The 25,430-nt window shown below is 43.7% G+C and overlaps 1 protein-coding gene across 19 annotated transcripts in view; it reads right to left on the minus strand.

Annotated features, from left to right (window-relative positions):
• LPP (LIM domain containing preferred translocation partner in lipoma) overlaps window positions 1-25,430 on the minus strand; it is a 552,127-nt gene that overhangs the window by 80,703 nt on the left and 445,994 nt on the right. For all 19 annotated transcript variants that reach the window (XM_049803003.1, XM_049802998.1, XM_049803001.1 and 16 more), the window contains one exon: window positions 5,020-5,143. In XM_049803003.1, coding sequence (XP_049658960.1) covers window positions 5,020-5,143 — 124 coding nt within the window. The remainder of the gene's footprint in view (window positions 1-5,019; window positions 5,144-25,430) is intronic.

A 25,430-nucleotide genomic window follows, 5' to 3' on the forward strand; every position in this document is an offset into this window, starting at 1 on the left:
AGTGAAAGATTTTTAGCTTATGAATGGAAGCCTAATGGAGACACAAAGGCAGTGAGTGGAAAGGTTGACAGAGCTTTGACAGATTCAATACTGGTGCCACTTATCGTTCTTTAGTCGTAACTGTGACACAGCATCTCAAAGAACCACTGGAGATGAAGTCTTCTCTGTGGGGGGCAACCATACAACTGCTGCTGTTAATCAGGTCCTGTCTGAAGGACTATGCAGATTAAGTGCCCTGCAAACGGTGAAGGGGAAAAAAAAGGATGTTTGGAAAAGTAAAATGATCTGACACAGGTCTCACAAGAGGTCAGGATGAGAAGCAGAAAAGCAAGTCAAACATCCTGCTTGTGGCCTTGCTCCTCAGCCTAACTCTGCATCACGTCGCCCACTATCAAAGTCAGGGCATGCAACAAATACACATAAGAAAACTACACATCCTGAATTATCAGCTCTGAGACGAATCAAGGTCCTGTTATTGCACAAACTGAGTGTTTTCAACAGGACCATCTTAGTACCTCTCTTCTACCCATGTGCATCCCTACAGCACACTGGAACTACAAAAGGAGACTGCTACTGGTGGTTCCTTTGGTAACTCTGAGAGCTTACAGTAAAATACCAGTGAAAGTTTCTTCCCACCAGTCAGGGAAACTTCTCTGCTGTGGGGAGTGACTCAGCTGGAACACAGTCCAGAAAGCAACAGGAGATGAGGGGTCCTGATGATGGCACTTTTCCAGTCTTAATCAGCACTGTCTGCATGGTGATAGAGACTTATAAGCTGCCAGACGTAATTTCTTTCTATGAAACAGTGGTCTAGAACAGTTGAGATCTTTGTGTGTGTGGATTTTGTTGTTTGGGTTTTTTTAATGCAAAATCAAGGGCTTTAATTTCCCATGGTGGCCAACAAACAATTTTTATAGTTTCAGCCTAATCTCCTGTAGATATCCATTTCTTCTCCCCCAATCTTACCCAATTTCAGCTCCACAAAGTATTCTTTTTTTTTTTTCAACAAATCAGACATGCCTATCTACAATAGCACATTTATCAACAGGGAGGGCTGTGACAGAGAGAAACCATCCCTGCTGCACAGTGCGTAACACATTTGGGAATCCTTTCTAATAAAAAGGGATTTGATTAAAGACAGCCAACTACCACAGATCAGCAACTGAATCAGCAGTAAAGAAGGAAGAGTAGCTTAGAATTAAGAGACTTCAATTTGCTGATCTGCCAAGGACTTCCCAGGAGAAGTCACTCCATAACCTACAGGAGGGTAGGAGGGGAAATACACCAAAGATCGGGGTGATTAGACTTAGTATGGTAGTGTGGCCTTTCAACAAAACTAAGTGAGGCAGAATACCCAGCATGCATGTTTAACTCCTAAAAATTCACAGTGTTTTTTGTAATGATTATGCTTAGTGATGGTACTTCAATGCATAAGCACTGCCTTGCCAATGGTAGCTAGAGGATTTCCCAGTGACTGGATTATGCTGCTGTGGTAAAGTCTAGGCAACAAAGAGCTGCAAACTGTGATGTTGCTGCTCCGAAGTGTGTCTCCAGCATGCTGCTTCTGGCTCTTGCCATGCACCCAGGCTCCCCAGGAATGCAGTGTGAACCATGCTGTGCTGCCAGCTGTATGTGCTTGCCTGAGTGATCAGTGGCTAGAACAGTTCGCCCGACTCTGAAATCACCTTCAGTAATTTCCACCCAGGGAAGCTGCAGAGAGGTGTAGTGAGCACAGACCTGAGGGAAGTGCTGGCTGTACTGCTCCTGAACTCAGTACACTTGGTCTGCCAGCAGTACCAGCCGTCATTTCCAGAGCAAAGAGACAACTTTAGCGGCTCCTACTCCTCTTCCCTCCTCAGGAACCTCCGCTCTGCCCACACTGACTTCAGAATCAAGATGGCTTGATTGAAAACCAGAGATACGGCAAGTGAAATTGCAGAAGATGGTTACAGAAAGATCCCAGAATGCTGAAAGGCCAAGTAAAATGACCTTTCTTCAGCCCGACAGTTCAAATGTAATTATTCCAACAAATTATTTTCATGACTTAATATAACGCCTTGAAGCTTTCTAGCAAGGTTAATTAGATTCCTCAATTCAAAACCTATCTGCTCTTAACCAACTTCTAATACGCTGAAATCCAGTTTTCTAAATTCAAACTAATAAAAGTGATTAGCTGACAGCTATCTGGTATGCTACAATTACCATGGCATTTAGACCTCAGGCAGAAGATATTAAATGCAAATCAGAGTCAATGTCTCTGCCCATTTGTCCTTTTTCTGATTATTTGATCAATGTGCCATATGAATCTTGTACAATCCATGCTACCATGCTAAACAAATAAAGAACAAAGGCAGAGATATTGGTTGAGACAGTTAACCAAAGTTGAAAGACTCTTTTTTTCCTCCCACACTTAATTTGTTCTTTCCATATGAGCATGAAGTTACTGAAAGGCACTGGCTGACAGCTCAAGTAGATGGGTATTTAGCTCTGACATAGCCAGAATTAGTAGAAAACTCCTGGCCTGCACTGCCATATCAAAAAGCCTCATCCACTGTGACTCCAGAGACCATCTTCCCCTGAGAGTAGCTTGGGCTGGAACAAACCTAGGAGGATGAGGGCTGCCCAACTCTTTGATTTTATCCAACCATAAAAAGCAGTTGTGCTCCAGAACTCCTGGTTTCGTTTTATGTTTTTCTTGGTTGGTATATAATTAGTTGTGGCTGTGTCTCCCAAATGGCTGCATGGGGCACAGCATGCCTAGAGAGCTGAGGAGGAGTTCAGCTCAACACACAGTTCTACTGCACATCGAGAATGCCAAGGCTGGACACCACTTCAGAGATGACCTTCAGTGGCACAGACTCAGTCCAATTATAAGTTCAATCAGGTGCAGCTTGTAATTAAACATCACCTGCCCAAGGTAGGACTAGGGTGGTTGTTTGGTTTTCATCTTCCAGCTTGCATCATGCATGATTATTCCATCTTTGATGATGCTACTGCTTATATAAACAACACTGGCAAAATTTCTGAATGCTCTGTAGCCTCCTTTCCATTTTCTTGCCTCCTGCTGAATTAAGAGCTATTGGCACAGCATTGGTCTGACCTCCCATCTGATAGCCAAATTGATGACCTAACATTGAGAGACTTTATGTTCCAACTCTTTGAGCTATGCTTCCCTTTTGGATGAAAAAACTTTGATGTACCACACTCAAAGAGAGCAGAGCCATCTTAGTGATACAGCATTAGTCTGCAAAACCCGAGCACTAAGCTCCACTTCAGGAAGCAATTTCTGAGCTGTGAGGAAAATTAATCACTAGAACAGCTTATCAGGGTAGGTGGTTGACTCACCATTGCTTGAAGTCTTTAAGATAAGATTAGATTTATTTTTTTTTAAAGTCATGATTCAATCATGTTTCTGGGAGAAACTGAGAGTAGGACATTAGGCAGTATAATGGCAAGGTCCTTTCTGACCTTGGAGCCTGTGAATCTCCAAGTTCTTTGTTGACCTGCCTACCTTCTTGGGCTACGAAAACTGGATGGGCTTTAGTCCCTCAACCAGCTCCTGTCACTCACAGCTCTGCATTAAGAAAATGACTATAATCAAATCTCATGCCTCAGGGCTTCAGCCATTTGCCTGAAGGGAGCGGGAAAAAAGTTTCTCCCTCTTGCCCACGCATATTAATGGCTAAATACATGTTATGTTTGTTTGGTTGTTGCTTCGCTTTTAAAACATCAGAGAGTGAACACAAATGGATTTGGGCAGAGATGAAGTCAAAGGCAGCAGCACAGAAAATGCTCTCTGGTTATCCTCTCTTCAGCTAGTCATTCTTGCTCACGCCTCAGAACTGTGCTAGTCATCAACTCTGATGACTATCAATGTTTACAGAGAAGACATTTCGGCTGTGAGGGTGGAGACCACAGAAGGTAGAAGGTACTGATGGAGAACGGGGACTGATATCAACCCCATCTACAAGGGCAATGTTTGTTTGATGAGAACATCTTGACCTTCTCATGTAATCAGATACTTGTCACTGCAAGATCCTTATTAGTGAAACCTTGGTCCCACCTGTTTTCCAATTAAACCAAACCACTGAAGTTTCTTTAAGCCAGAAATGTTTTGGTCCAACCTAAATCTATAGCAAATAGACCTAAAGGGCAATCTAAATGAAGTTTTTAAGAAATTATGAAATAAAGGAAGATAAAGAACACAAAATGAATGGCCTACCCCAGTCTTTAACTCTATGGACTACAGCAGTTTCCTAACAACACTGTCACCCGAGCCTGTGACAAACTAAGCACACAGATGAGATGCATCCAATGTGCCCAAAGCTCCTGACTTTAATGCAGAATTCAGAGGCCATATCACCTGTATTTTATATAAAGGCAAGTTATATATTTTACACCTATAGATGCCTGAGATAATTCTGTTCTATACCACTTAAAAAGGAAATTAGCTGCTTATCTTTTTCCAGGCAAGGAAGATGACATGGTTCTGAGCCGATCAGTTCAGATTTGTCTTCCTCGTATTTGTTGGACTCAGTTCTGGGCTAACAGGTCCCCATGTAAAACCAACCTGATTGACTTAAAATGGATTTCCTTTTAATCTATGCCAGCATATAGAAAATGAAAACCCATGCCTTGGGAGCAGAATACATTTACACTGCCAGGTTTTTTGCAGCTGCAATGAAAAGGGATGGGGCAGGCGGGCAAGACAGCACACCGCACCTGAATTCAGCCTGGTAGCCTAAAAGCTGGGGACAGATGGTGTGAAAATGAACCAGACACTGAAAAATTCAACTTTATAACCAGAAAGACTATAAACATACAGCAAGTGAACATGAGATTTATGCTGAAATTACAGAGGAATTCCTATGGATGATTACACTTCCAGCCCAAGCACGGAAAGCAAATCCATCAATACGAATGTCACTACATTAAAAGCGCAGCTGTCAGGCCTCCCCATTACCAAACGTGGTAAATACAGAAAGGGGCTATGGACACTTGTGACATGGCACTGCTCACCAAAGTAGTCATCAGAGGGAGGATTCTCCATGTCATAGAGCATTTTCTTGGTCAGATGTTCCAGCTCATCCTCAGGCCTGAAGGCAGGAGTGCTTGATGCGGGTCCAGAGCTTGGATACCCACTCTGAAAAAAAAGGACAAACAGTCTGTGATGTGGTATAAAAGCATTCACCCATAGTAAGAAGGTCTAATGGCTATTCAGTGTTGAAATTAATTCTTTGTCTTACTTTTGCTTTTTTTAAAACCCAAGGGATTCACACAAGTAAACATCTCATTTAATGTAATGAATATGGAGTCCTAAAAACATCCAGTGAAGTGCTACATATCCTCCTAGAATGAGAAGTATTCTGTGCCTCATAATTAGGTGTCTGCTGAGTAGCACATAGTAATAAATAAAGGAGAAAATTATTCCAAGGATAACTTGATACAAACATTTTCCAACACTGAAAAAGGCTTTGGAAGCATTTCAGTTTGGATTTGGCAAAAGCTTCCATCCCTTAATAATGCAATATAAAAGATGCTAGAACAATCGTTCCTACAGTGGTGGAGTATATGGATAAAGACAGATAATCCCGAGGAACTAGTTATGTTCTCTTCTTGTGTGTTTTGACACAAATCCTGCTGTTAACTTTAGTGAGAGCAGGAGCTGGTCCACAGATTTTTAGTACCAGGGATACAAGGGTTTTAATATGTTCTGAGAAACTGAGGCCTCTTGGCCTTCATATGCTAACAGCTGGCATACAGTTATTTGCAGTCTGTCTCAGTGAGTCTTCTCCCTGGAAAACAGCAGAAGTACGGGCATATTTTGAGAAGCACAGAAATAGTCTCATGCCTAGAAGTTTCTTAGAAGCTAAGTTTGGTGTCCATAATGAGAAACTCGGTCATTTCAGGATTAAAAAATGCTGACACCAGCTTTCCTTGTGTGCACTGCTTTCTTGAAAGACTTGGATGTGAAAACTAACTTATTTATGAAATGCAGCATTTCAGTAAAGGAAGTGATTTCATTGATTAATTGCTGCCTTCATCAAGGATTGGACCTTAGATATGAAACTTATGAACCTTAGTCTACAAGGAAGCATTCTTCCACGCTCCATACTTACTTAAATGGGAAGAAAATGTAAAATCACTGGAGAAACAATACACTGGCCACTTCTCTCTGGCTTATAGACACTACATCTGACATGATGAATCTTTATTGAGCCAGTCATGTTCAACAGAGAACAGCAGCTTTGAAGCACTGCAAGAGAATTAACTAAATGCTTTCACGCTTTTTTCTTTCAGGCAAGAAGGAGATTTCAAATGAGACATCAATCAATGTAGAGAAGGTCTCAGAACGGCGCTTAGCAATAATACTTCAATCATGCACTCCCAGAAATCAAACACTTGCATATTTCTGACCTTGTCATACTTATTTTTCTAGGGCCCATGCTAAGCTGTACACCATCACCCCCCTTCGCTTGTTGACCTGATCTATCTCACAGGCACTGCACCCATGAGCACAGCAGCATGACTGCACTCCCTGGAAATGCTGGATTTGCCATGAACACACTATACAGCAGTTGTACCTGCTCCCTGCCGGCCAATTGCTCTCTAACAGAGTAGCAGCAGTGCACAAGGGAGGTGGGTGGCATGGTCCTTTGGAAGAAAGGGCACCTGGAATAAGCCTCAGGCTGGATGAATTTCCCAGGGGGACTGTGCGAGGTCTATTTGCCCTATGTTCAGCCTCCCTGCCTGAGAATATAGACTAGACCTACCATCCATTCAGGTCTTCCTAGAGATGTTTTCTTCTGCTGCTGAGGGATATTTTTCTGAGCAATATTCAAGGATTTTGTACATTTGCCCAGGATTTCTAGATGCCTAGCAGTTGTTCTGAGGAAGCTGTTGAACATCTGGATATCCTAAACATCCACACACAGCTCAGTACACTCTATCGTACAAATGCAAACACTTTGATGTGTTTGCATTACCATAACTTATTTTTTCATATGGGGAGACAGGCCAGTATGGTGCACAGGACTTGCATTTGCTTTCTAAGCCATGTTAAGTGCCATCTCTGTGGGATGTATCATTTTGGTGGGGATAAGGCCACTCATATGACTAGGAGTTTCAGAGCCAGGTACTTGACCCAGCACACCCAGACGCCCTTGGCCAGTGCTTTGTGGCTGTTTTTAGAAGGCTAGTCGACAACTATTTCATTAGAAATAATAAATAGCATAACCCTCAAAAAAAGAGTTTTATTAATAAGCCAATTAAAGGTGCCAAATGTAAAGCATTTAATCTTGGAACAACCTATTTTTTTCCTTTGCTCTCCTGTTCCTAAGAGCTGATCATGAATCTTGCCTGAACATATATTTTAACACAGCAAGTGCAGCCAAGGATTTATTAGTTTGAGAAATCAATCTGGCAACTGAGCCTCTTAAAATATTATTCCATCTATTGTACCTATTTCAGTTTCCATGCGGAAAGGAATGACCATTGCCACACCATCAACTGAGACTCCTTCCCTAGACTTTGCGCAGAGAAAATGGTATGTCACAAAGCTGATGATAAACCCCATCCCTGTATTTCCCTTATTAATAATTAACAGTGCGGCACGAACGTGTGGAAGTGCCACGCTCTAGCCTGTTCTGCTGGGCTCTGTCCACACATAATCTGAAACAGTGCCTTTACCCTTGGGCCTTATAACATAAATGGACCAAAACAGAAGGCACAAGCTGCTGTCTGTTCACAGAAAAGGGAAGTGAGACGCATGGAGCTGAAGCGATTTGCCCATCATCATGTGGGCTCTAAGGCAAAGACAAAACCTGCAGCCAGGCTGCTGCAAGCCCCATGTCTTCAGCCTCACACAGAACCTGCCGGGGCCGGACTTAGCACTGCAGACCTACACCGGCCACTCTCTGACCCAAAAAGCTACCACATCTGCAGGCCACCACCAGCCAGGCTTCGGCAGGAGATCCCAGGCAGGTGACGTGTGAAGCCTCTCCCTCTCTTCCATGCTGGCTTCCCACACTTTCTGATTGGGGGCCCTGCTCGTGCCCGCTTCAGCTTGGGCTTTTTTTATTTTAAAAGTTTTTTTCATTTTAAAATGAAAGACCAAAATCTGCAGATTTTCAGTTCTGTCTGACTTTCTCTGGTTTTGGAGGCCACGTTGCCTCATACACACAATAAATAGGCTGCTCTCATATTTTATCTACATTGCACTTTTCCAAACCAGGCAGATTTCTTATCCAGTACACAATGTCAGCAAAAATAACAAATACCAACCACAATGTTATGAGATGTTTTAACTTATTTTGACTAAAATGCTATGCCTTTTTGACCAACATTTAAGCAGTGCTAGGCACATCTTTTTCCTCCTCAGATGGCACATGTTGACTATGTGCCTCCAGGAAAATGCACTTCATGCATATGACTATGCTGTTGAGTTTGCTGGGACAAGCATGCACACAAATGTAGACAGAGATAAGTGTATCCTTAGTCCGATCTAAAATGCTTGTTTCAGCAAAACGGTTTCCTTCCTCCTCCTTTGTTAGGTCAGGATAAAAATATAACTCTGGCTTTCCTTACAAAACAGAGTTGTGGTGGTGTTTTTTATTAAACTTCCTCTATTTTCTCCTGATCTGTAGAATGATCAAGGCTGTCTAGAAATCCAATTTGCCATCTAAGCTACCACAGTTATCTTTATGCATTCTCTTTTCTCCACGATGCCACAATGCACACAAATATATGCTTCTTGAGCCAGACACAGCTCAAAGGTGTGGTCTGTGCCGAACTGCAACACGGCCTCCCAAATTCCCTGAGGACCACTCTGTCTGGTTAATCACAGCAACATCAGGGATGATAAACTGACCCACGAAAATGGAAAAGAGCCTTGGTCAGCAAAAAGCTAGCAGAAGGGACCATGCTTTGGGAGCAGGAGCACCTGAGTCCAACCTTTGCTACTGCCGTCAAATATCGAGCAAGCTCAGGGAAGAGCATGATGATTGCAGCTGCATATGCAGATGCAAATACATTCATAAACAAACACTGTCCTACATGCTTAGTTAATGGGATGTTTAGGAAAATGCCAGCCTTCCCAGGGTTAAACCCCGTGGCAGAAAATATCTTCATGCTACAAATGAAAGGAAGCGAGTTAATCGCTTGTGCCACTCTCAAAGCGCTGCAACATCTGGCTCATCTTCCTCATTAAAGTTCAGTTCCTAAAAAGCTGGGTCAAAAGAAGCAGTCCGTGGAATCACCGTGTAATTGTTTTGGTACACGACGTTGATAGTTGTTTCAGTGCTTCTCTGGCGTGTGTTTTCTACTCCAGACCTCACTGGTAATCAGCTGTCCCTGAAATAATGGCTGTCCAGAAAAGGGAGTTCTGCAGTTAGTGCAATGCATTTGCCAACATAAAACTTCCCCATCCACATATAAATTTTTACTCGAATGGGTATAAACCACAGCACAAAATCTACAAAGACATCTGAAGATGATGCTGTGATGAAGGCACCACCATTCAGAGTGCACTGTATGTAGTCATTTCTCTTGCCCATTTGCAAATGTTGTAGAAGAAGCTGATTCTCTCTGAGAGAAAATAACTTCAATTATGTGTTCCCAATTACAGAAACATGGAAATTATCTTCTTTTCAGAAGGTAGAATTAGCCCAATTTGGAATTGAAAGGCAGCCAGAAACATCTTCCACTGATACTTACTTTCCCTTTCATTTTTTTTTCTTGTTCATCTGCATAAAGTTAGCACTTTCCTTTCACTTCACTCACCAAAATTGATCATCAGTTAAATAAACAGTTAAATAGCATCGCAGCACATTTTTTATTCAATGGCCTGACAAAGACCATACTTTTTCATTTAAGTTATTGACTGTCCAAAACAATCGCAAACTTTCAGACCAAAAAAATCCAGCATGGTGCCACATCTCTCATGAGTTGAGCTCCCAAAGAAATATCAAGATTGCCTGCAGCTGTAATTCAGTTTATAATTAAGGCCAACTGATCTCCCTTACAGAGGAGATGCACTGGAAAAAAATATTTTAATTCTTGATTTATTTTCCCAGTGAAAAGTAACAGCTGCCAGAGTACATACAGATTCCTGAAAAGACGATTCTGCCTGGATTCCCTGTGACACGCACATTCCTGGGTTTACTCCTGGTCAGAGTAATTCATCGAGATCCTTTGCAGGAGCTGCCCTGCACGAGGAGGTACCCACTGAGAGCCAGTCACCTCCTGCCCGCACCAGCAGCCTGAAGTCACAAGTCTTTGGGCAGGCAGGAGCGAGGTCTCCTCTGGGATGTGCCAGAGTGGGACCAGCCATCGGTTCCCTTGCTGACTACCTGCCCTGCCACCATTTCCCACAGCAAACCAGCAATCCAGAATGGGCAGTTCTCACAGCAGGGCCCTCATTTGTTAAACACTGGCTTGCTTTGAAATAGGACAGTTTTATAACTACTTCAAAGCTCTAGAGGATATTTTTCTTTATTTTTAAACTTCATTATTGTAACTGTAGCCTCACTTCGCTGTCCATGCACATTCCCTGTCCTATTCTAATCCTCCTGCTAAGCTCTTAGTTTCAACAATCTCTTGTGACATTAAGTTACACAGAATTTGAGTAATAATAACAACAAAAAAATTTTTCTTTCTTAACTTCGCAGCCTGCAATTTTGCCCAAATGTCTCTTTTTCTTACAGTGTGAAACTGGGATGCAGACAGGTGGAAGGGGAGACATCTTGTTGGTAGTTTTAAAAGCAAGACTATCATAGAGTTAGAACGCAAAATTATTAAAGAGCTGAGAAGTTCCCAGGACTTCTGAAAATCAGTCTGCTCATACAGATGCCTGTTTTGACTCTCTGGGGCACAGCTTTTAGCTTACAGTCATGAAACCAAAATCTTGGTCTCTGTGTATTGATACTGAATTCAATAGGATCACTGTATATGCACCCTAATTACTCTGTAAAAGGGGTTTAACAATATTTCTCTCTTACTTAATCAGTGCCTGCAAAGCTCTCCAAGCTTCTGCAATGTAAGTGACTACACAGAGACAGAGCGTTTTATTAATCATCAAGCACGGTAATAAATGAGCATGACTGTTTTGTCCTTGGATTGTTTGTATGCTATTATACGCAAACAGACTAAGCAGCTTTTCTTGCTATTCTTCACGTTCTCACTAATGTTTTGAATCTGGAAGGGCTGGTTATTTTTGCTACATATTATAAAAGTTGGATAATCTGTAAACACCACTATCTGCTGCTTGCTTCTGCATTGAGCACGACTGTGTTAAATGACAGCTTCCACTTCTATTATGGAGAGTTTCTGCTGGACACTGTGGTTTGTTTATATATTCAGGGTTAACAGGAGATGAGCTAGATTTTTATGGAGCAACATTGGCCATTTCTCATTAGAAAAAGCAAACCAAACAGATCTCCAAGTAATAAATTTTTTATGTGTTCTCTCAGGAAACAGTAGATTTAAACTATATTTCAAATAAGAACACCTACAAAATACTACATTTTAATGTCCCATTGGTGTTTAAATGTATATACAGAAACAAGTGCAGCAGTGCCTGATCTTGCCTGGGGCCTCTTGGCCCTATCATTACACAAATACGCTTTACTTGTCAAGGCTTATCTCACATGAAAAGGGGAGCAGGCTGTTTTGTTTTGTGTTTTCCTATTACACCACTTACTTTGGTAACAGACATTTTAGGCACTTTTTAAAAAATCCAGAAAAAAAGGCACAAGCTGGATGGTACTACTGAGAGGGAGAATGAGGCATCACCATTATACCAATATATGGATAAAGAGATTGCATCATTTTAGCCCTATGTTTTTGGCTGGAAGAGCTTGGTCTGCTTTATAAAATTACATCAGGAGGTCCTATGCTTACTCATCTATTTGTTTAAAGATTGAAGGTTTTATTCTGCTCTAAGCTGCTTGCCTTGCCACATCTCTCCGGGCTCAGAGTCAAGCACTGTCTTACTCCCATGTATCAAAACCAGCACTAAAGACCCTATAGGCTGCTTATTAGCTCCCCTCCTCTTTATGCCATAATACTGTAGGCTTCCAGGGCTGTCTTCAAAGGATTAATTAATTAAGCATTATATTTACTGCTATCAGCAGGTCAAAATCTGTGTTTCAGAGTAGGAACCATAAGCATCCATATGAGATGACAGTCTCAAAGTCTTAGTTCCAAGCTGCAGAGGGAAGTGCTGTAGAAGGGTTTGAATTCACTTCTTGTCATCTTGGCTACACATCTTGGGGTACATAGTGCCATCTAGGGCTTCTTGCCTGGGGAGATGATGAGCCTCAAGACCTGTACAGAGGTCCTCATGTAAATCCAAGGTAGCACTACTGAAAGACATCGAGCTGGAGGGAGACTGTGGTCACAGCGAGTGGCACTCCAAAGCAGGGCTCATAGTCTCCCCACCAACTGAGCTGCATCCTTATCTTATAGGACAAGCACAGGGACACACACACCTAGTAAAAATGGGAACGCTCCAAAATTCATACTGATGAAAAGAGATGTGTTTGCTCACACAGTACACAACTAGCCCGGGCAATTAATTGCCACAATAAACCCACTGAAAAAACGTACTCTCCTTCCAAAACCTACCCTTCCAGAAGCAGCCCTAAACCACACGGAAATAACTGAGCTTTGGGGTTTTTTTTAAGTTTTTCTGTTGCAAAACACTTTATAAAGGCAGAACTTAACTGTTTTCACAGACAATGAAAAATGACACTGCATGACGGACTTACACACACCTCTGGTGCATTGCCTTCTCCAGTAGACCACAGCGACAAGGGAGCTCACCGCCATTCACCATGTGGTGCTGGGGGTTGAACTGGGTGTTTGTGCAATGAGCACCACCTGCCCTGTGGTTCAGGTTCGTCGCCTATTGAAAAAATAGGCTGTCCCAGCTGCAGTGCCTTATCAGGTAACAAAAACAGAAGTGCTGGGGCATCACTTGTTTCAAAAGAAAAATAAATCTCACAATTTTAATGGTACTAATTTTGCATGTGAAACCTGCATTCATACTGTATTAGCAGTTTAAATATAGCTTTCTTGCCAGATGCCTGAATATGCTAGAAAAGATACTTAAAATATGCAAATTTGGTTTCTGTTTTAATACACAAAGAAACTTAAAATCACATCACTTTCCATCACCAAGACAGGTTTCAATCTAAGCTTTTTTCATGTGAAAACTGTAACAGCAAACAAATGGTTAACCAAATGTGTTTAACCCACTAGCTGTAGTCTCACTTTTAGTCAACTGTGACATGGGCCATTACACTTCCCAGGACACCAGTGACTTAAATGAAGACTACACATTTTGCTTAACATTAAAAGATTATATATATATAAATTACAGTAAAAAAGGCTTCTCAGACTGGCACGGGTGCTTGGTTCAGCATCCATAGCATTGGAGGACAGGATTCCTGAGTTTTATCCTCAGCAATATTCTTAACCAGTCTGATCCTGCACCCTGCTGTTATAAATGGTGTTCATAATGCTTGGCTGTCTCAAGAGAGTTTGAGAGTCTCAATGAATTCTTGATTACAAAATGCTTTGAGACCCTTGAATGAAAGATGTTGCATGAGTACAAATTATGACTATTATTAATTATCTTTAGTAGCCAAAATTGTGCCTCCTTCCACTCACATTTGCCTACTTTTTGTCTTCTAAGATTATAACATCTTCAGAACAAACACTGGTGTCCCAACATGCCCCTCAGTGGTCTTGCTGTATCAATAAAAGTGATAAGAATAATATTAGCGAAAACAATAGTGTGCCAAGAACAAAATATATTCCTGCTGGACTCAGAAATTTCTTCCTTATCTCAGGACTGGAAGATTTCTCCATTTTACTCCTGTTCTGATCCTAGAATCACCTGTTCTCTTTTCCTCATGTGTAGCTGCTTTCGCTCTAAGAGCTTTGCTCTTTTTTCTTTTAGCTTTGCACAGGCCATGTTTCTTGAAGTGGTTACTGGAGGGTCCCAACCCCTTTTAACAAAATGAGTTCAAGTTCTTTTGGAAAGCGGATGGGGAGCTCCGAACACGTCAGAGAGTGTATGCGCTGAGTACGATCCTTCATTTGACTTTCACTCTCTCAGGTGACTGAGTCAGGGGAAAGGAAGCAGAAACAGAACAGACAGTCCAGACATCTGGATTCTGCCCAGGCCATCTATTGTGCTCACCCCTCAGCTGAGGTGTACTTCAGGGATGACAAAAAATATTCAGAATGACACCTTTTCTAGCGATGCAAGAGAAAACAGAATTTGCAAATAATAATGAGAAGATTGCTACTCTTCAAAGTCTGAGGGAGAGCTCATTTGCTTGTACCTCAAGGATTTGTGGTGAAAGATTGTAAAGAAGAGTATTAAAAGGGTACTGCCACAGCTCAAGACAATATGCAAGCAGTAAAGATCAGAGTTCATCCTCTAATTTCTGCCTCAATTAGAGTATCTCTGTATTTTATACCATCTATACAGATGGTTTTGTTGCTGAATTGCTTTATACACCTTTAACAGACTGAAGCTTTACTGCATTTAAGACAATTAATTCTCCTCATGAAGAGCCCTCTGCAGGTATCTCTAGGTCACCTGAATCTCAGCTCAGCCATCTAACATGATGTCAAGTACCATTTGCAAAGATGCGTTATTTAATTCATGAGGAGCAATCGCCCGGACCGTCACTGTTGAGGCTCACAGCAGCTCACACATACCACTTCTACTGGCAAGCCCTCGCCTCTCTGTTATCTCCAGCCCAAGCTAGGACAATAGCCTCTTCACAAATTTACCAGACTGGAGTTGATCATAATGACTGGCGATTAAAAACTTAAAGATCCCTCTCACCTTTTGGAAGTGTCCATCAAACGCAGGCAGTTTGCTTACCCACATTAGAGTCTGGGAAAGTGTTTGGCAGCAAGCTCGCGGTGCAGCCTGCATCCATAAGGCATTAGCTGTACTTGCAGGTGCTACTGTGGTGCTGAGCACTGTCAGGCAGAGGATACAACATATCGGCAGTAAGAAAAAAGGTGGTGAAATTAAACAGTGCCAACAGGAGCAGAGGGAGTAATTCACAAGAAAAGGAGGAGGAGAGAGTGAAGGGCTGCAGCCCCCAATGAACATCATCTTGATAGCCTAAGCACTGCTGCTTTAGAAGAGACTTGCACATGTTTCACTATCAATTACCTCAGGATAATCAGAAATAATATTTTCAGAACAAAGGAGTGCCAAATTCTATAGCGCACTTGGGGGAAAAAGGCCAGGGTAAACGCCCGTCATCTAGATTATCATTTATTTCACCCAATGTACTTATGAAAATGATCTCTCATTTGGCTCACAGCAGTAGAAATTTCTCAACAAAGTCATAATTCTCCTGTAATACAGTCCAGGGCAGTTAAGTATTACTCAGATAAAAGCTTCAAGTCTCCCTTGAAACACTGTCCCTGCTCAGGAATTTCCCACAATTGAAGGGAGGTGGGAGCTGAGAAAAGGGCAGCAAAAGATGAGGAATGATTTTCCCCCAGAGAGAACCACAAGTTGAGGACCGAGCACGTCCCACCTGGCAGCCAAATTGTGGCAGGGAGGCAAAGCAGCAGGGGTTATGGTCTATCAAAAAATGCTGCAGGAATTTTCACCACAGCTATTCAATATTCAAAGGGTCTCAACCTTCCTCTTGCAACCTGCTGGAACAGCAGTGAAGATCTGAGCGGACTGTGCTACTCATGGCTGTTGCAGATACTACTCATCCTGCTTGTGGAGAGGGGAGGAGATGGCCCTCGGAGAGAAGAGCCACATGAGCAGAGAGGTCAAGGTCAGATCTGGAACGAGGGCTCTGACAACATGGGGAAAGAGCCAGGGGAAAGAACAAATTAGCCTTTTCCAACACAAATCTAACAACTAAAAAAGGCAGAACTACAAAGGCAAGAGAGAAGTGCTGGCAGGAAGAGGGGAAGACCAGTCAGCATGCAGTAGGGGATTTGAGACAGAGCCCAGCATCAGAGGTGAGGCTAGGATGAGGCAGAGAGGAAGGAGAAGAAAGTACAACATGGCTGGGAGCTTCCAGAGCTGGCAAGGGCCCACGGAGCGAGGACTGTGTGTATACACTACACAAAGGAGAGTGGCTTAGGGAAGACTAATGTGCAAAGGAGCTGGATGAAATGGAAGGATGGACTAACAGCATCCTCAGAGCAGAGAGCAAGCAGGAAACCAAGAGCCAATAAGAGGTATCACCATCAGCTGATTTTACTGAATCAGCTCCCTTGTACAAGAACTATCTAATGCTAACTAAAACCCACCGGTTTTAGACTATGGGATTGGTCAGATGCTTCTGGACACATGTGCATGTGTGTTTTTGCTGGGGCATCAGGCAGGGCAGGCACCCAGAGCAGAGCACTACACCTTCACTTGATTCCCACACAGTAGGGTTATATGGGCTTCAAATGTCACACGCTCCCCCACTCTGCTTCCCCTCCCGCATCTAGCGCATGATCCCACGTCCATCACAGGCACACTTTCCAGCCAAACGGAAAACTACTTTGTGGTCATGACACTCCAGATGGTAAGCGCATAGGTGCTTGTGCTGTCGGGATTATGCTGTGTACTGCAGAAGTATCTATGGTCTCCAAGCCAGATCAGGCTAGGAATAAAGAGCAAGGAGAAGAAATTCCCTGTTTGGCACTGAAACCAGAAGGGGATGCAGGGCTTCCTGGATTCAGAGCCACTCTACTGCTTTCCCCTGTCCTCTGCTTTGCCATCAGCCTCTTAAAAAGCCCCCAGATCCTGGCAGCCAAACCAGGCTGTGAACCAAGAAGGGAATCTGAATTCCCCCAGCTACAGCCTCTAAGGCTGCTGCCAGCCTGAGGGTGAAGCCACTGCACTGACACAGAGACCAAATGATCTGTGCTGTTCAAGGCATCAAATGCTTGAAGAAACTTGCCCTGTTCTGAAGGCCACGCTCGAGCTGTATTTCTGTGCCATCTTTTGTGTGAGGCTGGGACTGACTTTGAGGAGGTCAGGAAGAGCCTGATGGCTCAATAAATAAGAGACGCTTGGGAGAGTTAGCAGAACTGACAGCTCAACAAGATCCATGTTTAGCTGTCAAAACATTCCTCCGTGTACAGAGATGCAGCTAAGAAGGCTGTCCACATACCTCCTGGGCTAGAGACGGACTTATCTTGCTAACTGGTCAAGTGGTACTTTGTGGAGAATGGAGCAAACTGAAAAAGGCGGTGGCATCTGCAATTAGAGCTGAGGAGGCTGAGGCCTGTGGCAGGACGTAATGCTGTGCCTGGACCACTTTGATGTATTAAAAAGATCACTTTGTCTGTGAAACGTTTTTGTGTCCTGTTCAACCACAACAGCAGCAGCCCCCTTCTGTTTTTTAATGATTAAGCAGCTCGCAGCTTGACTGAGCAAAGGCTGAAGGGGAAAAACAAAAAGATATATATATAATTCTGCTTGCAGAATTTACCTGAAAAGGATGGGCTAGACCTTCAGATGGTGCAAATCAGAGTCGCTCCAGGGAACTCGCTGATTTACACAGCAGCGGAGGACCTAGCTCAGCGTGCCGAAGTGAGCAATGTATACAGGTGTATATTGGCTGGTTGAAAGGCACTATCTGAGTCAACAAGGCTGTCCAAGCCCAGCCCAGACTAACTGCAGCTCCCTGAGCACTCAGCTGCATTTGTCTTTCACAGGAACATATGACACAGGGAGAAAACCGGCTCCCACGCTGCCAGACCAAGAGCGAACGCTGCAGACAAAGACCCCGCTCTCTGGGGATATGGGTGATTGAAGTCTGCTTCCTTGCAGGTGACACTCTAGGGCGTACTTAGTTAAAGTCCCTGTCCCCAACTATAGGGCCCCTTTCAGTCTGGCTTTCACGGATTCCTGCAACCACCTCTTGGCTCAGACTAACCTGTTTTTAAGGGCCTCCTCTCTCCTTGTTCCTTTTGAGGAGCTGGCTCCCTCTTGGAGAGGACCTCGGAGCAAGCATGCCTCCTCCCACCTCCCTTCTCACCTGCCCTTGTTCCTAAGAGCCAAGCAAATTTCAAAAGCATACCTAGAAAAAAGTTGTGAACGTCAAACACTTTACAGACTACTTCCTCTTCTTTCCCTCAAAACTATGTATTCTGGTCTCCATGCTCCCTTTCTGCCCCTCTGCATTAGTTTTACATTATTAAATAGGGGGGCTCAGGCCCCCTCCCGGTGTAGGACACACATCAGAAAATCACTCACACACTTTAGAGGGTTTGCAACGTGGAGGAAGAGAAACAGCGAGGCCAGCAAAGTGCTGGAAGAGATCGCCTGGGGAGAGTCTGTGATTTTCATCACTGAGGCTTTTCAGAGTAGGAACAAACAAATATTTGTGAAGAATGGCTTAGGCAGAGTTGATCCTGTCTCTGAGCAGCAGACAGATCTTCAGGTCTGTTCCAGCCTTATTGTTTATGCTTCTGTGATTGTGATAGCAGTTGTGACGTATTCTGCAATAGAGTTGAGCAAAGCCAGCTGAAGGCCCTATGGATCATCTTCAGGGCTGAAGCTGCTTACAGGAAAGGAAGCTCATGTGCAGTATTAAGTTACTTTATGGTTTTGTTCCAGATGCTGAATCAAAGAAACTTTGTTCAGAAATGGTATGACAAAGAAGCTGGGTCCTAATCAGGCACAGTGACTGCCCTTCTTTTACCATCTCCAAGAAGCTGTATCTCCAGCTTAGACTTCAGGTGCATGAGGCAGGTCACATTCAGAGCCCCCACTGTATGGGCTGTAAATATTTGTTAGACAAATAGAGGGCTTCTTTTGTCCTGGTCCACAGGAATTCCCATCTGGCACTCGGTGCTGAATCCCCATTAAAACCTCCCAGAAGGCAGACAGGATTCAGTGAGCCTGGCCAGGAGCAGAGAAATGGCAGGCAAGGAAGCATTCAGAAAATCAGCATAGGTGCCCCAGACAGCAAAATGCTCCACGTGTCTGTTGTGCAAAGACCCACGTGTGTCTGCAGTGGATGGAAGGAAAGAAGTTACTCCAGAAACATCCCTGCAAGCCCTCCCTGCAATACCACCTTATGGGGAAAACAAATGGTACGGGAGCTATCTAATCTACTCATCGCAAAGTCTTTAAGCCACAAGACGGTATTTACTAGCTGGTACCAGAAAACATTCAAGCAAGAACAGAAAGTCACTTTCCCAGCCCTCCTTGTGAATTGCTCCCATCTGTGCAAGAGAGCAATCCAAAGTCCTTATGCCCATGACAGCACTGCAATCACATGCCTCGGTTTTTAAACCCAAAATAGCGCGAGCCAGACCACGGTGAGGCTAGTACATCACATGCAGCTGCACTGATAAAGAGGAGACATTGCAAGCGGCTCTCCGGGGTACGGGTTGCTAGGGAACGTTGCGAAGCCGCTGCAGATTTCACTGCCACTTGCTGGCTTTTTCCCCTCTTCCCACCTCGCCCGCGCTGTGCCAGCTTCTTCGCCCCAAGAGTGCTGTTCTTCCTGTCTGAAGTGTGCAGAAACAAATCTGCCAGCAACAATGGAGCACGATTGCTTGGCATGTGTTCCCAAGGAAAGAAATCTCTCTAGCCTTTGATTTTCAAAGGCAGCCAGCTGATGGGTTGGGTTAAAAAACACTCTCACCATTTTCTCCACGTCTGCGTATTATTTCATTCAACCTGTGCTACCATTAAGGGTGGGTGGCAAGCCCAGGTGGTGCAACTCAATGGGTTGACTTCATGGGAGCTGTGCTGGCTTGCAGCCGGCAAGGCATAGTGCCCTGAATGCGACACTGTGCCCCCCGGACCCCTCCTCTTGCTCTAAAGTGCTGCTCTTTGGGAGGTTGTTGAAGGAGCCAGCACAGCTCTGTGAACACGGCTGGCTGGGCACAGCATGGTGCTCCCACTACTCCAGTGGGCAGCAGGGCTTACGAGAAAGAGCACACAAGCAAGGGAAGGGCTGCTGGAGAACTGGGAGGGACGGAAAAGGAAACTTCTGCCTTCTCAAGAAAGAGCTGGGGGAAGGAGAGACCAGTGATCGAGGCGGAAACAAAAGGCTTTCCAGTATTAATCAATCTTTAATCAATTTGACTGAATGATTAGGAAATGCAATGCTCCCTACTGAGGCATTAGAGTTTTATATTTAGATGTTGGGTGGTTTTTTTCCACCCTGTGTTATTTTTAGCTACTAATTGATGCTAGGCTGGTGGTGGCTGCTGTCAGACCGATGAGGCTCTCCTGCGATGGCAGCTGGGGGAGAGATGGCAATTGGAAGTGGGATCTCGTTCACCCTGGGATGCTGCCTATTGCTGAAACCCCTGGCTGTATGAGGAGACAGCGCCAGAGCAGAGCAGTGGCTAGTTCCCCAGACCTGTACTCGCACACTGAGGCTGTGGGCCTGGTCAAATGCTCTTCAGTACCAAGAGGGATTTAATTAAACTCTAAAAGCGGCAGAGAGGAGACACCTAACAAGCCTGTATAACTCTAGGAAATAAGAAGAGAACAGATTTGGAAGTGACTTTGAGAGACTGCTTAATAAACCTCCTTATCCCAAGAAGAAGGAAAATACAGTATGTGTTTGAGGACCTGTTAGACATGTTATTTCTGGAGACTGAGGAAGGAGCATTTCATTTTCCTAGCAATAGCACAGCACAAATCTTGGGTGACCACAGTGCTTGTACTCACAACACCCTCTAGACAAAGGGAAACTCATGTAATCCCCAGGGCAGACCAGATCTGCAGTTTCTACCTGCTGCAGGGTCCTGTCTTCAATGATGAAGTGGTAAAAAATACAAGAAGCGTGAACCAATAAAATACTAAATAGTATGTCAAAAGACTAACTCTCCCTTGACTCCAGGTAATTTGTAATTAGACTGCTTTGAGATAGGAGGATTTATGTTTCTGCTCAAAACCAGACTCTTACGCAGTGTGACAGCATGGTTTCTTATCTCATGACAAGCCAGGCAAGGATGGTCAAGGTCTCATCTTGAACTTCGCTCAGCGGCACAGCAGCAGCACGCCAATATGTAAATACCCTCCATGCATTTGTGTTATGTATCACATGTTAACCTCTACACAAACAAGGATGATTCTCATTTTATGAGGGAATACAAAATGTTGAATGCAAGTGCATGTCAGTACATCAGCATTCCTATAGAGAACTTGTCCTGCACCACTGTGTCATCCTCCAGTGACCCTGTGGCATGACCTGAAAAATGAGAAATAGTGCCAGAACCTCCTAGAGCAATTGTGCGAACAACACTAGCCCACCTTCATTTCCCCTTTAATCTATGTTTCAAAAATTATATTCATCTGCAGAGACATGCTAGGTTGATACATGCCAGGCACAATTTATTCCTCAGTTGAAGCCATATGGTTCTAATAATAGTGGCTAATGAAGGAAGAGTATGTTTTCACCTGTAATTTTTCAAATCCCATCAAAAAGTGGAGCAACACAGAACACTGCAGACTGCAGCACAGCACATGTGCTCAGTCACATTTTGCACTGCTCTGCACTTGCTCTGCTAATGGCCCTTAATTAATATGCACAACCAACTCAGCATCAAGGGCAAAGAGAAAGCGGTATAACTATGTGTTTGCAGAAATGGTACCTTAAATTAAAACAAACAAAGCAATTGCAAGTTTAATAAAAGTGTGTTTTGGGATCAGAGCCCTGTAGCAGACTTTGGAAATAACCAGAAACAGAGGACATCAAGTTATCTAATGGGTTTTTGGCAATCATTTTACTTCGGAAATAAATTTTCCAGTAGTACGGAGACAAATGCTCAAGGCCAACCTTGACATCTTGGTCTTGGCATGTCTCAATAACTTCTCTAGTTAAAATCATCCATTGGGCACTTCCAGGAAAGACAGCCAGTAGATCTCTCACAGAGGAAAATCAGCAAGTAGCAACCATAGCTAACTCAGTAAAGCTTAATGGAAGGGAAACAAGGGCTATGGCTGGTATTAACACCCTGGTCCAGAGCTAGGGGATTTCCGCCTAATTTATTGTGGCAAAAAGTACCATTCACAAAGTCATCCATAGAGTACATACTGCAACACAGCATTTAATGTAATAGCTTGGCATCATCTGACTCCAGATGAAAGGGAAAGAGGATACATTTATACTGCACATGACTCCAGCCTCCAAGAATGCACCTCAAGGCAGTAGCGATGTGGTTTTTTACCCAACGGTATCCTTAGCCTGCCACAACTACCGTGCTAATCTGCCACAAAAGCATAGGTGTGTGCAGCCAGGCTGGCTGGGTAGAGGTTGGAGTATGGTTAGCAATCCAGCAAGTTTTGCTCCACCACTGAGGCACTCGCTGTCTTCTAGCTGCCTCCCACAACTCTGAACAAACCCGAGGGCCAAGCAAAATCTTCTAGGTGACTTTTTGCTTATGGAAGAGAAACCCAACAAGCCATAGAGAGGCTGAGCTGGCAGCTGCACAAGGAGCTGCGGCAGACAGGTGCCCTTGGAGATCCCAGCAATATGCACACAGCCAGCGAGGATGCATGGACTCGGGTTTCACAGCTCACCTCTGGGCTGAGCTAAAACAATGTTCTCTGAAACTGAAAAATCCAACAATGAAGACAGGCCTACTGCAAAGGACTGAGGCAAGGCACAAGGCCAGCTCCACAGGATAGCCTACACTTCTCAGCACAAAGAGGGGTTAGTCCAGGGTAACTCTGGGACACAAGTCTCAACTGAGGTCCATGTTATGAGTCTTGAAGTCCACTTGAAGAGGACTTCTCTTTAGGGGCTGCAGAATAAATAGGATCACACTCAAATTTCTTATTAGATACATGTTTAACTGCTCAGGGTGTCACAAACTTCAGTGCAGCACCTACAAATTAATTCCCTCCCTTACTGCCATGTTTATTGGTTCAGCTCTTCAGGACCTGAAGTCTATTATTTCTTATCTCATGGGTTAGGAGGCCAAAAGATAGTGGAAAGGGAAAGAATAAGATGACCACTGGAAGTTTTCTGCTATCATTCAGGGGATCCAGCTGTTTACTGTATATATATATTCCTTTAAATCCAGAAAAGTTTCTGTCTACAGCAGGAGAATTTTGTACACAGAGTGAATGCCAGAAGCTTACATTCCTCTCTTAGGGGTCATATCTCCTGATACACATGACCCCTACTGAAAAGCATCCAACTGGGGACACTTCTTGTTAACATCACAGAAAGAATCATCATTAAAAAGCCAAGCCCTCTGGAAAGGGAGGAAAAAAAAAATCATGATGCTAATAATCGAGTGGCTCATTTCTAACTACATTTTTTTAGTCCAAGATGTATTTTTCTCTTCTCAGCAGCTTTTGGATTTTCAGACCAGATCCCCACCAACACCTGCTCTCTCTGCTCAGTGAGTACTAGTGCTAGCATGCTAGTACTAGCTCTAGTACGGGAACTAGCTGACGCACAGTTCACGGCTGCCTCTGCTTTGCATCCCATGCACTTTCCCAAAGCTAGCTGCTGTGTTTTCAGCGACCTGAGAAGAAATACTTGTTCCCTTCGTAATTAGATTCACAGTAAATGCGGGAAGCGAAGCAAAAAGAACACAATGTTCAAAGCTGCCACTCATGGTTAAATAATTAGTCAATATTACGCTCAAATGCTGCCTCCAGTGTTCATGCCAATCTGTACGGGGAGGCATTTGTCCTTACATTACTTTGGCGCCTCGTTTCAGTAATTTCTATAAGCTGGCAGTCTGGCCTCAGCAGAGAATGGGTCATACCACTGCTAATTCAGATAGATTACTAAATACAAATAAGAACAGAAAGAGATTAAAGGTGGTGAGGTGTTAACAAAGCTTTGGTAAGTAATATATGCAAGAAATCCTTTCACCTGATCTTTATAAAGTAGGCCTTGTCTAAAAACAAGGGGGCTAATTAGCTGATAATTAATGCAGAACCATAATCCTGCTTGGTCTACATGTCTGTTATACACACCAAAGTGGTATTGCTTCCTGATGAGAGGGATTCAGTTGCTTCTCCACTCTGCATAGGAGCCCACTCCTTTTGCTCAACAGTCAATAATACTGTTATTGACTGTTTAATTAATAATACTGTTAATACAATGTGGACTCTAGTAGGATCCTGAAACAATTCCCCAATCTGGAAACAGCAGTTCGCTGAGGCACTGCTCCATCTAGATGTTTCTGTTGCTCCTTCCAGTGCAACATTTATCATGGCTGTATTTTTCCCCATAGCATTTGTGTGCGCTAGAAGGGTTTCCTGACAAAAGGAGTTGTGATGGCTTATAGCTGATCTAGAGCTGAACTTGATTCTTTTGGAGCACTAGGTGATGCCTGAATGGATGCTGTTGCTTGTGTAAATAAGCTAACTTAGAAAGAAAGCATGAAACATTTTATGAGCAATAGGAACAAGTAAAGACTAACTCCTGGAATGTTCCTGCATCACCTGCACGGCCTTTCTAAAATGCTTCTATCAAAGGAATGGAGACTATGTCAACATTTAGCTTAATTGCCTAGCAGGTGCATGGCTGCCTAGCTCATACCTGGTTAGGCTGTGGAAGTTTCACTTCCATCTCATGCCACCCAAAGGCAGGAGTACTACAGACATGAATCAAGTTACCCTGCTGTAAACCAGAAGCAGGAAGAAAAGCCAGCTCTGGCATAGAGCACCCCTTCCAGCTCTGCTGGACTACAAAGCCCCTGCCTGGAAGCTGCCTACAAGGAACAACATTATGATATTAGGAAAAACTTGCTTCCAATGCATTTCACCAAGACTGAACTCCATAAGGGTCAATAAAACAGCCACACACCACAGATGTGGCAACAAATAGGTAGGTGATCTGCAGCATGAAGAAGTCCAACCAAATACCAGCTCCTTTTCATAATGCTGCTTGCTCCTGGACCAGAGCCACTTCTTCCTGATCTTCTTCTGGCACAGAGACTATTCTGACTTGGGCTACTAAGAGCATCACTAATGAAACCAAGAGCATGTCTCACAAACGGGTCCTGCAAACATATCCAATCAGCTAAGTGCAATCCTAATTTACAGCACCTGTTGGATATGGAGACTAACAAGCACTGAGGTAGTGGGTGTGTGCCTGAGCACCCTGCCCAACCTTTAAGCATGTGAAAGAGGAGGGAGAGGAGAAACACTGGTAAGAGAACTCTGAAATGATTCATTTTGTCTGAGTTTTACTATGCATGCCTGACAGTGACTTCGTTAATCAGATAGCTCACATCTGGGTTGCCACCCTCCCCTGGCTGCTTCATCCATCCACACAGCTTGCTGGGCAAAAAGAGAGTGAGATGGGATCCAAATTAGAAACTATTTATGATTATTGAAGTAGAAAATTAATTGCTTTTCTTCCTCTTCTTCCCCCATTCTGAAACAGCCCTCCCAGGGAAATTTGTGCTGCGAAGTCCTTGTGAACAAACACATGGAG

Source organism: Accipiter gentilis, chromosome 6 (assembly GCF_929443795.1).
Source record: "Accipiter gentilis chromosome 6, bAccGen1.1, whole genome shotgun sequence".
In the NCBI taxonomy this organism is placed as follows: Eukaryota; Metazoa; Chordata; class Aves; order Accipitriformes; family Accipitridae; genus Astur; species Astur gentilis.